This window comes from Taeniopygia guttata, chromosome 36, assembly GCF_048771995.1.
Source record: "Taeniopygia guttata chromosome 36, bTaeGut7.mat, whole genome shotgun sequence".
NCBI classification, from domain to species: Eukaryota; Metazoa; Chordata; class Aves; order Passeriformes; family Estrildidae; genus Taeniopygia; species Taeniopygia guttata.
In genome coordinates this window covers 3,608,362-3,625,638 of record NC_133061.1, presented here as the reverse complement: position 1 = coordinate 3,625,638, position 17,277 = coordinate 3,608,362, and the positions used below count along the sequence as shown (strand labels likewise).

Here is a 17,277-nt window from a genome sequence, read left to right as displayed (position 1 = left end):
GGGCAGATATTGACTCTGCCAGTGCTGCCATCCTCCCTCCAGTGAGAGAAAAGGACACAGGGCAGGCACACAGAGGAGCAACATGAAGACACCGAGGTCAGTGAAGAGGAAGTTGAGTCCCAGATGGGAGGGATGAGGAGATGCCTTGATCTTGGGCCTGAAATCCTCTGGTAAAGCTATGGAGAAGGATTTCATTGATGCATCAGACTCTCTTTTTCCCCATAAGCCATTGAAAAGTATGGGGAGATGACTTGTTTCAGTAAAGGCCTCCATGTTAAAGTAAGCAAATGTTGAAGTAGCTGAGATCCCATGAGAAGTTTGAACAGAGAAAGAGAGCAGAGTGATGAGACCCTGTGCCCTCAGGGAGAGAAGAAGACCTCTGTTCCCAGAGATGATTTCAGAAGCAGTTGAAGAGAACCTCTGGTCTTGAACAACTCATCTTTGAACTAATACCCCATAAGCTGACATGGCCCATAAACACAGCTGTGGGAAAAGCTGTGAAAAAATCGCAGGGATTTCACTATTACACTTTTTCCGAGTGGCTGCTATTCATGGAACTTGAGAGGCACAAGAGAACTGTTTCCTTATGGAGAAGTCTCCATAGCAAGAAAAAGAGACTACTCACCCTAAGTGAAGTGAAGAAGGACTATTCTAGAGGTGGTAAACTGGCTGAAAATTTTAGGTTTTTTCTCCTTACGTTGTCAATAAGGAAGAAAAAGTTGTGGCGAGAAGAAGAGTGTTCTGAAAGTTTTGTGCTGATTCTTATTACTCTTTCTTTTAGTTACTGCTAATAAACTTTTCTTTATGCTCTTTTAAAGTTTTGATCCCACTTTCCCTTTCTCCTTATCCTACATCACAGCAGGAAATGAGTAAGCATATTCTAGTGAGTGCACTGGTAATTAGACAGCACTGAACCCACCACACTAATTGATGCATTGCCCAAGAAATCTCAAAATGGTGAACCAAAACCACTACAGAAACTTCCTGATGAACTGCACGAGAGCAGAGGGAAATCAAGGCAGAGTCATGGTTTGTCAGAACTTGTTGATCCTAATGAGCCCCGTGGTGCATTTGGAGCTGAGCCCTGGAACCTCAGGGCCTGAGAGGAGATTGCACAAACCTGTCCAGGAGTTAAAATCAAGAGCATACACCCAAAATGTCTCAATGCATTAATGGGTCCCACTGAGGTCCATCCCCAACAAAGGCTCCGTATGGACTCTTTGGAGGAGAGAACTGGAGACCAGGATGGCACAAAAACCTCTCAGAGACTCAAAACGGCACAAAAACCTCTCAGTGTGGAAAGGAAAATCCAAAGTACCTGGAAAAAGTTTAGTATCTCAGAGTATTAATGAGCCCCACTGAGTGTCAGCACAAAGCTCTCAAGGGACTCGTTAAAGCAGATAATTGGGGCCATGATTGCACAAACCTCACACAGAGTCTGGTTTAAAAGGGAAACACCAAGTACCTTAAAAGCACTGAAGTACCTTGAAGCATTAATGAGCCCCACTGAGTGTTGTTACTGGCAAAGCCTCTCCAGGGACTAATTAGAGCAGATAATTGGAGGCCAGGATTGCACAAACCTCTCAGACACTCCAAGGCAAAAGCAAAGCCCAAAGTCCTTTGAAAAACCTGCAGTCCCTGGGAGCATGAAGGAGCCCCCAGGGCCATTCCTGACCAAGGCTCCCCAGGGACTCCTTCCAGCAGATCCTTGAGGCCACTGGGATGTGGGCTAGGGGGGGATGCTGAGGGCAGGACCAGGGGGTGACAGTGCCCAGCCTGGCTGGGGCTGTGCCAGGAGGCCCCAGGGCCTCAGGACAAGGTGTCTCCTCCCAGCCCTTGGTGGCACAGACCCTGCTGTGCCCCAGGGCACCAAGACTTGGCTTCTCTTTGTCCCCACCTCTCATCAGTGCCTCCAGTTCTCTGCTCTGCCTGGGGCCTGGGGACACTTTCTCAGTCGTGTCCCTCAGTGGGACCCATTAAAAGTCCAAGAAACTTTGGAGTTGGATTCTGACTTGGAGTTCTGGAGAGGTTTGTGCAGCTCCCTCTCAGGGCCTGATGTTCAGGGCCTGAGCACAAAGCCCCAGAGGGTCATTAAAGTCCTTGTGCTGTGTCTGTGCTGCTGAGCTGGGCCGGGCTCCTGGCACAGAGGGTGATCCTGGTAACCAAGAAGGGCTTCAAAAGCACATTTCTCTTGCTGAGCAGCTCTTCTCCCAGCCCAGCAGGGCTGGGGCACTGCCTGCAGCCAGCCCGGGCACAGCACAGAGGCACAGAGAGCTTCAGTCAGTCAGGGCTGGGAAGGGGCTGAGAAGTGCCTGGGGCAGAATCACTGCCAGCCCTTGGCACAGGAACCTCTGGCTGCAGGACAATGCAGCTGCAGCTCCTGCAGTGATCTCCTAAAGCTGGAACATCCCAATGCCCACAGACCCTGTGAGTACAACTCAGCATTTCTGGTGCTGGGCAGGTGAAATTTTGATGAAGCTCTGAAATACTGAAGGGTTCTCACCAGTCATAAAATATTTCCAAGACAAGGATTTGATAAAAATGAGATTTCCAGAGATTTTGTATTCAGTTTCCTTCTACTGGAGAATGACAGGGAGGGAGGGATAAATATTAAATGTTGATTATGAATTTTGACAAGTGCCTGAGACATCTGAACTGTTAGTTTTAGTGCTCAGTAGGTTCACAGGAGGTCCCTAATGTTCTTTCAGCCACTCTGCCCATGGACAGCACCAGCACCACCTTTACTGGAGCCATCAGGCTCAGTCTGAGCTGTCCTTGCTCCAAGCTGCAAACAGAACCAGCCCCAGCCAGTGCCCTGCAAACAGACAGGGTTCTGTCAGGCCAAGGAGAGTGCACAGAGATTTGGGGTCTGGGAGTGCTGGCAGGAAGAGATCAGGCACAGGGAAACACCTGCAAGAGGAAAATCTCCAGGAAGCAGAGAGAAGATCAGGGAAGGAGAGAAAACAAAACCCAGAAATGCTGAGGCAGGGAGAGTTTAGAGATGGCCAGAGGAGCCCCTCCAGTGCAGCCCCTCCCTCTGCACAAGCCCCCTCCCTCCTGTCCCCCAGCCAAGCCTCTGCCCTCAGGGCCGGGGCTCCAAGGCGTGCAGCCCCTCCTGTGCAGGCAGAGCTGCAGCAGAGCCGTGGGGCAGCTCTGCAGCCCCGGGCCCAGTTCCCTCTGCAGAGCACAGGGCTGGGAGCAGCTGCCCGGCACTGGGGGCTCTGGCAGGGGGCACAGCTGGCTCAGGGTGACACAGCTGTCCCCAGTGCCCGGCTCTGGGCAATGCTGGCAGTGCAGCCAGGGAAGGAGCTGCATCTCCCTTCATCCAGTGCCATCAGAAGGACACTTGGAATTCTCCCTGAGATTTCAGTTCAAGATGGGAGGTTCAATGTCAGGTGCAAACCTGTCCTAGAGCATATCTGAGTTATAAGATTGATGGGGAAATGCAGATATGTTCTGACACTGAAAATGCTGCTGGGTTGGTGAAATGAGCAAGGTGAGTCCTTGGCTGCAAATGTGGAGCTGAGCTGTGGTGGATCCATCTGCTCACAGCAGTACCTGGTGAGCTTAACAGAGAGCTTGGGAGTGTGAACATCTTCTACTTGAGATAAGTGAAAGCCCAGAGAAACTCCAAACAGAATGAGGTAACAGACCTTCTTCTCCCAATCTCTGCTCATAATTTTGCATCAGACAACCCACTCTGTTCTACCGCAGGGCAGCAGAAATGCTGAGCATTTCTGATATCTAGGAACACCATCAGAGATAAGGGGGAGCTTATAAATAAGGCCCCAAACATCCAAAACACTAAAGACAATGTCCACGTGTGTCACAGAGGAGGGTTTATGGGAAATGTCTTTGATCTTCGTTACAGGTATCTCCTCTATCTCTTCACTGTCCTTTCTCCATGACCAGGTGCCCATGTGCAGCCACAGCAAATGTCCAACAGCAGCTCCATCAGCCACTTCCTCCTGCTGGCACTGGCAGACACGCGGCAGCTGCAGCTCCTGCACTTCTGCCTCTTCCTGGGCATCTCCCTGGCTGCCCTCCTGGGCAACAGCCTCATCATCAGCGCCGTAGCCTGCGGCCACCACCTGCACACACCCATGTTCTTCTTCCTGCTCAACCTGGCCCTCAGCGACCTGGGCTCCATCTGCACCACTGTCCCCAAAGCCATGCACAGTTTGCTCTGGGACACCAGGAACATCTCCTACACAGGATGTGTTGCACAGCTCTTTTTCTTTGTCATCTTCATCTCAGCAGAGGTTTCCATCCTGACCATCATGTGCTATGACCGCTACGTGTCCATCTGCAAACCCCTGCACTACGGGACCCTCCTGGGCAGCAGAGCTTGTGCCCACATGGCAGCAGCTGCCTGGGCCAGTGCCTTTCTCAATGCTCTCATGCACACAGCCAATACATTTTCCCTGCCCCTGTGCCATGGCAATGCCCTGGGACAGTTCTTCTGTGAAATCGCCCAGATCCTCAAGCTCTCCTGCTCCAAATCCTATCTCAGGGAACTTGGGCTCAGTGCTCTTAGTGTGTGTTTAGGATTTGGATGTTTTGTGTTCATTGTTTTCTCCTATGTGCAGATCTTCAGGGCTGTGCTGAGGATCCCCTCTGAGCAGGGACGGCACAAAGCCTTTTCCACCTGCCTCCCTCACCTGGCCGTGGTCTCTCTATTCCTCAGCACTGCAGTGTTTGCTCACCTGAAGCCCCCCTCGATGTCCTCCCCATCCCTGGATCTGGCCCTGTCAGTTCTGTACTCGGTGGTGCCTCCAGCCCTGAACCCCCTCATCTACAGCCTGAGGAACCAGGAGCTCAAGGCTGCAGTGTGGACACTGATGACTGGATGCTTTCAGAAACATTAAACTGCTGGCCAATTTCTCCAAATTACTTCGAATAAAAGTCATATTTGATACTTCTTTTTGGTTTCATCTTGGAAGTCTTTGTTTTACATTTAATGTTGTCCACAAATAAATGCCATTCCTTGTGTCATTTCTCATTTTGTTTCACTCCACCTTTCCTGTACCCACAGACTGTGTCAATTAGGGGCTGCACTCTCAGTGACTTTAAAGGAACTAAAGGATGTCCCAGCAAAGTTTTCTGCAGAGATGCCCTTTTGTTGCCTTCTCTGGAGCTGCAGCAGCAATGTCTGTGTGCAGAGCTGGGGCAGATCAGTGCTGGCACAGCAGCTGTGCCCAGGAGCAGCAGCACTTGGTGCTGCCAGTGCTGCTCCTGTGGCCCTGCCCCGCTGCCCTGGTGGCCCTGGTGTTGCTGCAGGGCCTGAGTGCTCTCGGGGCGGGCACAGTCCTGGGGGTGGCAGTGCCGGGGCTGCAGCAGGGACAGGCCATGGGCACTGCTGGGGCAGCGCTGACGCCTCAGGCCAGGGCCTGGGGGCTCCAGGCTCCTTGCCCAGGCTCTCTCAAGAACACGGCCAGGCCAATGCTCAGCACAGAAAACCCCCGTGAGCAGCCCCAGGCTGGCCGTGGGCAGGCTGGGGGCAAACAGCACGGCTGGTGCTCTGCAAGGGCCCTGGGGGAGACGGGAAGGAGCAGCAGAGCAGGGGCTGATCCATCCCCAGTGCGCTGCACAGCCCAGGGCAGCGTCCCAGAGCGTCCTCATGGAGCTGCCAACAACATCCCCCCTCTGCAGCCCTGGCCTCTCCCCCAGCTCACAGAGGTGCCGCATCCTTGCAGGCACAGACACGGCAGCACTGGCTCAGCAGCCCCTGTTTGCACTGCACACAGCAGGCGGGAGCACCCCCATGCTGCTGCTGTGGGGACATGAACCTGAGGGAGCACAAATGCCATCAGCCCCTGGGGCCAGGAAGGGCTGGGGGATGCCAGGGAAACCACTCAGCTTTGTCCTGGCCTCTGCAGTCAGCCAGAAAGTTTGTTCCCATCAGCTGGGAGTTTCCTGTCCCACTGCAGACGCTGCTGCTCAGAGCCAGGGCTGCCTGGCAGCCACCCCCAAACTGCCCTGAGCATTTCCTTGGCTTCAGCTTTGCTTTCTTTACTCTTCCTGTTACAGATTTCTTTCCCTTGCCCAGCCCTGTTCCCTCCCCTGCAAACAGCCCATCCCTGTTTGCCCTTTCCTCTCTGGCCCCACTCCCCATTGCAGTTCCTGACTTGGAACCATGGGAATGTCCCTTGGGGAGCAAGATCATCCCACAAGTGCTGCAGGAATTGTCTGCAGGCTCCTGCAGTGCCTGGTGCTGCTCCCTTGCCAGAGGCACCCCAGGCCAGGGGGGCACAACTGGGCTGCTGTGTCTGGCTGTGGGGCTCCCTGTTCTGGGCAGTGAGGAGGAGCTGCAGAGGCTCTGCAGGACTGACAGGATGGGCTTTGGGGTTGTGAGGAGAAGCTGAGGGACCTGGGCTGCTGGAGCTTCTGAAGAGGAGGCCCAGGGCTCATCCTGCAACTGCTCCAAGGGTGGTTTCAGAGAATCACAAAATCAGCAAGGTTGGAGAAGACCTTGGAGATCATCAAGTCCAACCTGTGCCCTGACACCGCCTTGTCTCCCCTGAGCCTCCTCTTCTCCTGGATAAACAACCCCAGCTCCTTCAGCCACTCCTCACAGGATTTGTGCTCCAGACCCCTCACCAGCCTTTTTGCCCTTCTCTGGACATGCTCCACCCCTCCATTCCTAAATTGGGGGTCCCAGAACTGGACACAGCACTCGAGGTGCTGCCCAACCAGTGCCCATCACAGGGGAAGAATCACTGCCCTGCTCCTGCTGGCCACACCATTCCTGATCCAGGCCAGGAGCCATTGGCCTTCTTGGCCACCTGGGCACACGGCTGGCTCATGTCCAGCCTGCTGTCCATCAGTCCCTGCAGGTCCCTTTCTGCCTGGCTGCTGTCCAGCCACTCTGTCCCCAGCCTGTAGCGCTGCAGGGGTTGTTGTGGCCGAAGTGCAGGACCCGGCACTTGGACTTGTTAAACCTCACCTTGTTGGGTTTGGGCCCTGGATCCAGCCTGTCCAGTCCCTGTGCAGAGCCCTCCTGCCCTCCAGCAGATCAACATTCCCAGCCAGTTTGGTGTCACCACGGTTCCATGAGGCCCCAGAGTGTCCCAATGGTCTCCATGACTCCATGAGGCCTCCCAGTGTCACAATGTCCCTTTGGTTCCATGGGACCCCTTTGTGTCACAAAGTCCCTTGGATCCGTGGGCCCTGCAGTGTCACAGTGGATCCTTGGTCCCCCAGGGCCCTGCAGTGTCACAGTGGATTTTTGGTTCCAGGAGGTGTCACAGTGCAGCAATGCTCTCCTTGGTTCCACGGTGTCACAATGGCCTCTTGGTTCCAAGGAGCACTCCGTTCCCAAAATTGCTTCCTTCATTCAACAAGTACTCACATTGTCACAATGGCCTCTTGGTTATACAAGGTGCCCTCATGTCATAGTGGTCTTTGTTGTTCACGAAGCCCCAGAGAGTAGCACTGACCTCCTGGTTCAGTGCAGCGTCACTTGGCCTTGTAAAACCTCACCTTGTTGGATCCAGCCTGTCCAGGTCTCCATGTAGAGCCCTCCTACCCTCCAGCAGATCCATACTCACACCCAGTTTGGTGTCATCTGCAAATTTGATGATGGTGGACTCAGTACCCTCATCCAGATCATCAGTGTAGATATTGAAATCCACACTGGCTGGCTCTGACCCCTCGGCCGTCCTGCAGGTGCCCTGTGGTGGCACTCAAGGTGATCTGTTCCATAACCTTGCCGGGCACCGAGGTCAGGCTGACAGGCCTGGAGCTCCCCAGCTCCTCCTTCCAGCCCTTCTTGGGGATGGGCTCACACTGGCACCTCCAGTGCTCTGGGACCTCCCTGGTGAGCCAGGACTGAGGGTAAATAATGGAGAGCAGCTTGGGGAGCTCATCCACGCGCTCCCTCATCCCCCTAGGCTAGATTCCATCCCATGCACCTGTGAGAATCTGAGTGCTTCCGCTCATCACCAACTGCTTCCTCCTGGATCACAGGGGGCTGTTCTGCTCCCTGTCCCCATCTACCAGCTCAGGAGAACACTTGTCCTGAGGACAACCTGTGTACTTGTTGAAAATTGAGAAAAACAAGGTGTAAAATCGTTTAGCCTTTTCCTTCTCTTTAGTTACTTTATCTTTAGTTCCCTGTGTAGGAGCTGAGCTTGTGACCCCTTTATCTTTAGTTGTATTCTCCACTGCATCCAATAAAGAATAGAGATTCTCCTTCTCCCTGCCTTTGCTACAAAATTTTATGTAAAACTTTATTTTTTTTTTACAGAAATCAACAGGTTAAGTTCTATTTGAGCTTTCACCTCTCTAATTGTCTTTCTGCATAGCCTAAGGGCATTGTAAAACACTTCCTGTGTTGCCACTCCTTTTTTCCTCTGAGTTCCCAGGAAAGCTATATTGGCAGCCAGGACAGTAATTTTCATCACTAGCCCATCTTTTGCCACACTGGGATAGGCAGCTCCTTCCCCATTAAGACAGCTTTCTTGAAATATGTTCATCCTTCCTAAACCCCTTCCTTTTTAAGGGCAGCTTTTGTTTAAAATATCAGTACCTGATTCAGTACTCCCCAAATCAGAATCCTAAAAAAGCCAAAGTCTGCCCTTCCTAATTCCAGTGTAGAAGATTTGTTGCTGCCCTCTGCAGAGCTTCCTGCCCTCCAGCACAGCCACACTCCCACCAGCTTGGTGTCACCTGGGAACTGACCAAGGCTGCCCTCTATCCCCTTGTCCAGATCAGCAATAAAGAGATGTAAATGGCCGGGCCAAAGTCTCCAGTTCTGGGGATGCCCCTGGATGTGGCTCCATTCCTCAGCTGCTCTGAGTGCCAGGGCTTGGATGAGGGAAATGGTGGGGTGGGGGTATGGAGGAAGTGTTTTTGATTGTCAGCTGTGAAAAGCCTTGATTTTCATATCTATTCAGACTGCATTAGGAGGTGCTGGGGATCAATAGCAACTGGACATTGCTGATCTCAATCTATCAACAGGAAAAGAACATTTAACAGGAGGAAGCTATTATCTTGGCATTGTTTTCAATAAAGTAGATTCATCTTGAATAAACTTTTGAAATCTGTCTAATTAACCACAGAAGAATTGAAGAGTTGAATTATTCCCATGGGCTTGTCTTGTTTGGGTGTTTTTAACAACTGTTTATTGTTGCAGCATCTTTGAGAGAAAGAGGACATGAGTTATGAGATTTGAGCTACTCCAGTCTAGGCCTCAGATTTGGGCCTTGTGAGGCCTTCAAGCCTCTGACGCAGTTAGAAATTCAGAGCTTGTGGCGCAGATAGAAACAGTCTTAAGGTGTGATGGGGACCACTGGGTTGTCTGGGTGTGAATTAGTATAGGTTTTATAGTGTAAGATGTAGGCCGTTTTAAGGAAAAGGTAAACAATGTTAGCCTACCAATCAGAGTGTCTTTGTTTTTGTAAACTATGTAGAAGCTTATATAAACTATCACCTTATCTTGAATAAACGGAGAACGCTTGATTAACCACATTGGTTCGGACCTGCGTTTGTCTTGTCCAGCTTTCCGTTTTCCTGAGATTCCCTGGCTTTTAGTGGCGCCCGAACAGGGACTCAGGAGGCTCCGAAAAGGCTGCCAAATTACTTTTAGAGTAACGGGGAGCCGAGTCTGAGTCGCGCGTTGAAAATTCGGGTCCAAATCGCCTCATGGAGACGGGGCCGGGGTCCCAAATTCACTTTTTGTGAACGGGGATCAAGTGGAAACGGAGCAGAAGTCTCCAAACTCTGAATTGGGCCATTTTCCCAATGGGAGAAAAAGACTTTTCGCATTGTTGTTTGTTTGCGAGAGTCCGTTGGAGCAGTGGGAAGACCTCGGCGTTCACAAGGGACCCGAACGGCGGGTGTGGACGTGGCCGGGGCCAGAAAGCTGGAGCAGGGTTGCCGCCTTGCCGAAGAAAAGCAAGAGCGAAGCAAACCGTGGAAGTTGGAGGTAAGCCGTGGAGAGAGAGAGAGGGTGAAAGTTCACCATGGATGGGGATCTGCAGGCTTCAGTGCGGCTTCTCTTTCATATTCTCTCAAAGAGAGCTGAAAAAGTTAAAGAAGCCGATTTAGAGCAGTTGGTCCTGTGGGCAAGAAGCAAAGGCAAGCTGCAAAAGCCTTCGCTGATTTTTAGTGAAACCGAATGGCAAGAGTTGGGGCAGCTGCTTTGGAACGCAGTGATAGAGGGCGGAAAAGACAAGAAAACACTGTTGGAGTATGGAGGCATTTGGAGAAAAATTTTACATACCCTGCAAATCATGCCTGCGGAGAAAAAAGCAGCGGAAGCCGCAATTCAGGCATTTGAGCAACCCACATCAGAACAGACAGAAGTTCAGAAGCCATCTCGGGTTTAAAAATTCTTTAATGTTTGTAATATGCGGCCAGTGCGAGGGCAGAAAGCTCCAGTCAGCCCCTCTGTCAGGGATGTTGTTGCTCGTTTGGAGGGAAGCACAGAGCCAGGCGGCGCAGGGCCGGCCGGCGCGAGACAAAGCAAAAATGTTGCCGTGCCCGGAGCGGAAGTGTGCTCGCGAGCGGCGGATGTCAGCAGCTCGGCGGTTCCGCGGAGTGAGGCAAACCAGGAAGTGGCCCTCCTGGGTCCCTCGGGAGGCGGGGAGACACCTGAGGAGGCAGGCGGAGTTGGTGATGAAACAGGGCTGAGTCAGGAGGAGGAACTCAGGGGCGGAGATCAAGGCGGAGACCAGGGCGGAGACGGGAGCGCGGCGGCGCCGGCCCTTCGCCCCCCTGCTGCGGCAGTGGCGGCGGCTGCCGCGGGTGCGTGCATGCGCAGACGCGCGGCTCGCCGGTACCCGCCAGCGGCGGCAGCGGTGAGCACCGGCCAGCCGCCCGGGCGGACCGCGGAGCGGCAGGCAGAGCGGGGCCGGCCGGCACCGAGCCTGAGGCGGCCCCGGGGCGGAGCGGACTTCAGCCGAGAGACAGAAGGCTCCTTGTTGCTGAGCAACAGCGCGAGGAGGGAGATGGGCGTTCCCGGGGGCCGACCCACAGTGACGCGGCAAGGACGGCAGCAAGGCGGCGGCGCCTCCCCGCAGCACCCAGCAATGGCGGCGGAGACGCTGCACAGCCTGGTTGCCACGGTAATGACAACCCCGAGGGCAGCAATGCCACCGATGGCGAGATGGCAACACTACAGCAAAAATTTCAACAGCATTTTTCCAATTCCTTGCAAGAGTCAGAAGACGTAATGAAAAAATATAGCAGTACCGAGTGTTTTCCAAGATACCAAGAGGGATAGACATTATGCAAATCAAAGTTATTTCAAATACGATACAGATGAAAATCACTGTAAAAGATAGAAATGTTAATAATGATTTAATTGCCAAAAATGTCTCTAAAAACAAAGATTTGAGAAAAGTCAGTCAGATGGAATGTTGGTATTAAGTTCACAATTTCTGTTTTTGAGTTTTTATAGATAGTAATTTAAGTAATTATGATTTTTGAGTTTTATAGATAATAAGATAAATGATAACTGTCAAGTTTTTGTAGGTAATGATAAGTAGTGATTGTTACTAATGTTATATGAATGCTTTAAAAAGATTGTCTTAAGCTATTTTAAACATTTCTTGTTGATAAGTTGATCATATAATGTAAGTTGTCTGATTTTTGTGATAAGAATTATTATCAAGGTATTAAGGTATTGAGGTATTGTTATAGTATTTACAGTCAGTTTTCATATGTTTCATTGTCTTTCTAGGTGATTGATTGCAAGATGTGTTTTTTCAGGATCCTGTGTTTTTGATTTTTTAACTACTCATGTAATTTCTTTGTCTAATCTTCTATGCAGCTGCAATTCATCTTCTTTTAAAAATTTATTGTCCAAGTTTCAGTTCAAGATTTCAAACTTCAAATTTTTAGATCTCTAAAGAAAAAGTTTGTTGTATTTAGAGAATTTTTGTCCTGAAAGAAATTTTGGACAGGTTCAATTATTTGATGGTTTAATAAATTTTTAATAATAGGGTTTTTTCTACTTATAACAGTTATTTCTAAGACTTTCATTTTATAATGTGTTAATACATATCCTCCAATTAAGGTTTGAGCTCTGGCCAAGCTCTGGCTCTATGTGGATGGTGTGATTGATCCAGGTGTTTTCTGCATCAAAAAGTATTCAAGTCCTTTTAGCTTGACAATTTGATCCTATAGGGCAGCTGAGCCTCTAAGAGAGTTTTGGAGAGACATGATCCGGACATGTTTTATTCAAATCTCTGTTGTTTTAAGGTTTGTCAGCTGCGGCAGACTCTGAGATAACAATTTAATAGTGTAGCACTTAATAACTGTGATTTTATATGTAATATTGATTGTGTATTATCTGATTAATTTGTATTTGTTGTTAGTTTCTATACTATGTGCATTGTTTTGTTCTTAATGTTTTTTCATGTTTATAACAAAGATGTTGATATCTCCATTTCTTCATGCAAGTTTTAAGGAACAGAATTGAGAGAGGACCCTACAGTCCCTGTGGGGGTGTTAGGTTTATTTGTGTTTTAACAAGTGCAAAATCTGGATGAATTTCAGTAAAGAATGTAGAACTTATCAATTGCAAGAGGACACTGATCTCTCCACAAGTGGATCAGAAGATGCACAGCAAAAGTAGATTGTGCAAAGATTTGTGTTTCACCCACAAAACATCGTAAGCTTTGAGTTTTTTTTATTTTATTTTATAAGTGTGTTTTTAATAATGTTATAGAATTTTTTACTAAGTTTTAATAAGTTTTAGTAATGCCTGTGATTTTTCTGTTCATTTTTTCATTGTCTTTCAATGGCAAAAGAAAAAGAGGGAGTCTCGTTGGGTCCCATGGCAGAGTTCAAAACATGGACCCGAACTCAAATGAATTCAAATAGCACAAAGACATGAGTGCAAAAAATTTAAAGGAATGTGCTGTATGAATTTGAAAAATAGTTCCGAATCTATTCATAAGAAAATTCAGCGTTTGCAACAACATGTTCAAGTGTTACAGAGGGATGATACATTTTTTAAATTATCATTTAAATCATGAAAAATTACAAGTTTGCTTAAACACCTTTTGCAGCTTATGATAATAGAATTGTTAATTATAGTAATTTTAATGCTTGCATTGCCATGTGTATTTCAGTGCTTGAAAAAGACTTTAATGTCAATTATAGAACAAAAATAGAACACATCCTTGCTTGCTTATAGAAAAAACAGGGGAAATGTCGAGAGTTTAGCTAAAGAATAGCTGCGCAGCAAGGGACACGAAAAAGTTAAGTTGATGAGAGTGTGAAAATACGTGACTTGTAGCATGAAAACTATGACCTTGAGAAACAGATGTCTCCTAACAACCTTGAGCATACAGGTGTCTCGTTAAAGATGAAAAATTGCTTAGTATGCAGAAAAGTAATCAAGTATAAAGAAGCAGTAACTGCAAGGCTTATCGCAAAGAGATATATGTGTTAATAGAAAGGTAATCAATCCTGAGCTTCGCTTTTGCAATATGTATGAACTAATTAGTGCTTGTATAAAGAAACTGTAATCGACTCCAATAAACTGAGACTTGTTGATCATGACAGCATGAAACTTGTTTCCCGCGACACTCTCACCCAACATTATAGTTCTTATCAGTCATGCAGTGACATTCAATAGCCCATTATCAGCAGATGTCTGCCCTGAGGGAGGATTGATTGTGGAAGAGATAAGGAAAAACTGCCCACTTAGCACAGGACAACTGCCATACAGATGGCAAATAGAACACATCTTACTTTTCAGTCTGGGGCAGGAGATCACAAACAAAATCAGCTGAGAAGGCAGCACTCTGAAAAGCAAACCAGAACTGACAGAAAATGAATGGGACAGAAATCAATAATTCTGATAGTTTTATTTATTATCAAAATAAATCACACCCACCCAGCCCCATACAATCCTCATCCCAAAACCTCAAATTTGGATCTTACTTCTCTCAATCTCCTTCCAACCCCATCTATACCTGGAGGCGGAGGAATTGAGTAGTTTTGGCATGGGACTGAGGTGGGAACCAGCCATTTTGAGGTGGGATTGAGTAATTTTGAGGTGACAGATCAATCCACCTTGGCTTTTAGAGTGCAAAGATATGGAAAATACTCCCATATATCCCCGAAGAACCCACAAATCCCTCAGAATATGTTCCCAAACCGTAAATTCCTCCTCAAATAACTCTTAGATGGAGGGACTTTTGACATCTCTGGTCCATACTCTTTTTAGTCATTTTTTAGGTGTTTTTAAGTGATAAAGACAAATCAGAAGAAAATTAGGGCCAAACAAAACCAGACACCCCTGAGCATCCCCTGGGCACTGGACAAAACAAACTCGCAGAAATCAAACTTAACCCTACAGAAAATGCCTTGAGGAGGATTTGCTCTTCCCACAAGTCACTTGTGATGGAAACACAAACAAATCCCAAACATTAATAAACCAACAACAGAAGCAATTCTGTGGCAATTCCAAATTTCATCAGTTCCAGCACAGCTCCAATTCAGATGCTGGCAGGTTCCAAAAAAAGAAATGTGGAAATTTGGCCCAATACAGATTATTAAAAGGAAGGGAAAGGTCTGTGTAGCTGTCACAAAGGTGACAGGGACCAAGAAAATAATGATTCTCATATTTGGAAAAGCCCCCAAGCCTGTGAATTCAGGAGTTATTTCGGAATTTAGCTACTTGAGCTGGGCTTCCTATAGGATTTAAGTAGCCTTGTGTTCCTCACTGTGTGGTGAATGATCCTTGTCAGTCTCGCTGGTATCATTTGTTCCCTTTCCTCCAGTGATTTTAACAAACTTTTCAGGGAAGGACACAAAAATATTTTCTTTACACTGGCCACCCACAACAGCCATTTTCCTTATAAGTTCTCCCAAAAGTTGCTCAGAGGAAGCTGCATCCAAGTTTCCAAGAGTTCCTCCAGAAAGAGGCAGAACCTCCTCAGAGGAGGGAACCAGGCTGTTGTCAAAAAGGCACTTGGGGTCAGACAGCAGTGCCCTGAACACACTGTGCAAAATAATGTTGCAAGCTGGTTAATAAAATTGTTAGAGAGGTGCCTCTGCCCCAATTAAGGTGCTACCAAGACCAAATCCAAGGTGGATTTTATTGAACAACAAATGTGAGGAAGAGAGAGGGATGGAAAGAAAGAAAAAAGGGGGGAGAGCAAGGGAGTGACAGGGACAGAGATCTCCCCTGGGGTGAGGCAAGTGTGACATTATCCCCTGTGTGCGTGGCCTTCCCAGGGTGGGGGTTTTACACTGGAGTCAGTTTGGGTAAGGGGGGTGGTGTTCACCCCCCACCCTGAGCAGGGATTGCCTCACTGTTTCAGGTTACAGCGTCAGATGTAACCAAAAGTGTTTTCAGTCACCATCTTCATAAACTGTTATCAACAGGTGGGGCAGTGTTCTTTATCTCTTCCATGGCTCAGCCCTGATAACGCCCTCCAGGGGCCATCTTCTGTTAATGGGCCATTGAGTGTCACTGCAGGGCTGATAAAATTACATCATCCCATTGTGGGATGCTCCGCCCAGGGGGAGGAACCAAGCATTCCTACCTGGATATAATCTCACCCATGCAACACCATGACCACCTTGCCTACTGCATTCCCAGAGGACAAGAGCTCCATAACCACCACTGGACCTTCAGAGGAAGACCAGACCCTTCTACAGGATCACCCCTTTGACAGAATCACGTTCATCACTCCAGCCGGACTGCAGCCACCATTTCATCAGACTGCTACCACCACCCTGAGCAACGGGGTGTCAGGTTATATCCTGACTCTGTGAGATTAAGCCAGTGTTTCTGCATCATTACCTTGATCTTAATTTTCTTAGTCAATTGTGATTCTGGTTTAGACTCTCTCCCTGGTTTGCCTTCCACCCAGGACAATACTGAATGTGCTCATCTCTTGTTTTCCTCCCAAAACAGAATTTCCCATCCCCAGCCCTTTGCCAGATGGAGGAGAAGGCTGCGAGGAAGAGGAAGGAGCCCTGGGACACTGAGGCAGGTGAGGAGGAAGTCAGTGCCCCTTTCCCCCTCTCTCCTGCTCCATCTCCCGGCCCAGCACAGCCCCCGGCTGCAGGACAGCCCCGCTGCCGACGCTCTCCTGACGGGGATGCACTGGGGGCATCTCCTTACCCTTCCTTGTGGCACGGAGGCAAATCCCATCCTCTCCTTGTCCTTCCTACCCCAGAGCAGGAGCTGATGATGGAGACCAGGAAGGACAAATCCCTGCAGCACAACCTCATGGAAGAGGCCGATTTGAGCAACTCCACAGCGCAAGAATCCAACAGGGAGGAAAAGCCCCCGAGAGCCCACAGGAGGAGGGGCTGGAAACCCAGCCCAGGGTGCTCTGAGGAGGAAAGGCCCACTCTGGGTCAGGAAGGTGGGCAGAGCTTCCGCCAGAGCTCGGAGCTGGTGGTCCCTGAGAAGCTTCACGATGGGGAGAAGCCCTACAAGTGCTTGGAGTGTGGGAAGAGCTTCAGGCAGAGCAACAGTCTGAAACGACATCAGATGATCCACACTGGGGAATGGCCCTACGAGTGTGGGGAGTGTGGGAAGGGCTTCAGCTGCAGCTCCGACCTCATCATCCACCAGAGGTTCCACAGTGGGGAGAGGCCCTACGAGTGTCCTGAGTGTCAGAAGAGGTTTCACACCAGCTCCCATCTCCTTGAACATCAGCGGATTCACACAGATGAGAGGCCCTTCCGCTGCCCTGACTGCAGGAAGGGCTTCAAGCAAAACTCCACCCTTGTCATCCACCAGCGCATCCACACTGGGGAGAGGCCCTACATGTGCCCCACATGTGGGAAGAGGTTTCAGAGCAGCTCAAGTCTCCTCCTGCATGAGCGGGTCCACACCGAGGAGAGGCCCTTCCTCTGCTCTGACTGTGGCAAGGTCTTCAAGCAAAACTCCACCCTTGTCACCCACCGGCGCATCCACACTGGGGAGAGGCCCTACATGTGCCCCACATGTGGGAAGATGTTTCAGAGCAGCTCACATCTCCTCCTGCATGAGCGGGTCCACACCGAGGAGAGGCCCTACCTCTGCTCTGACTGTGGGAAGGGCTTCAAACAAAACTCCAACCTCATCAGGCACCGGCGCATCCACACTGGGGAGAGGCCCTACGAGTGTGGGGAGTGTGGGAAGAGCTTCACCCGGAGCTCTTACTTGACCCAACACCAACAGAGCCACTGGTGAGGGAAGCCCTGTGAGTGCCCCAACTGCAGGAGGAGCTTCGTGCACAGCTCCACCTTCACCCCCCATTGAAGAACCCACATTGGGAAGAGCCCTGGTGATCCCTGTTACCTGTGATCCATGCT

The 17,277-nt window shown here is 49.5% G+C and overlaps 2 protein-coding genes across 2 annotated transcripts in view; both read left to right on the top strand.

The window, feature by feature from the left end:
* Positions 1 to 17,277, top strand: part of LOC140681480 (uncharacterized) — a 1,248,316-nt gene that overhangs the window by 246,858 nt on the left and 984,181 nt on the right. The window contains 1 exon segment of the mRNA XM_072921322.1: positions 16,388 to 16,656. Within this exon segment, the coding sequence (XP_072777423.1) occupies positions 16,388 to 16,656 (269 nt within the window).
* Positions 4,281 to 7,649, top strand: LOC140681454 (olfactory receptor 14J1-like). The gene is made up of 2 exons (XM_072921285.1): positions 4,281 to 4,829; positions 7,539 to 7,649. The coding sequence occupies exons 1-2, from the start codon at positions 4,281 to 4,283 to the stop codon at positions 7,647 to 7,649; spliced, it is 660 nt and encodes a 219-aa protein (XP_072777386.1).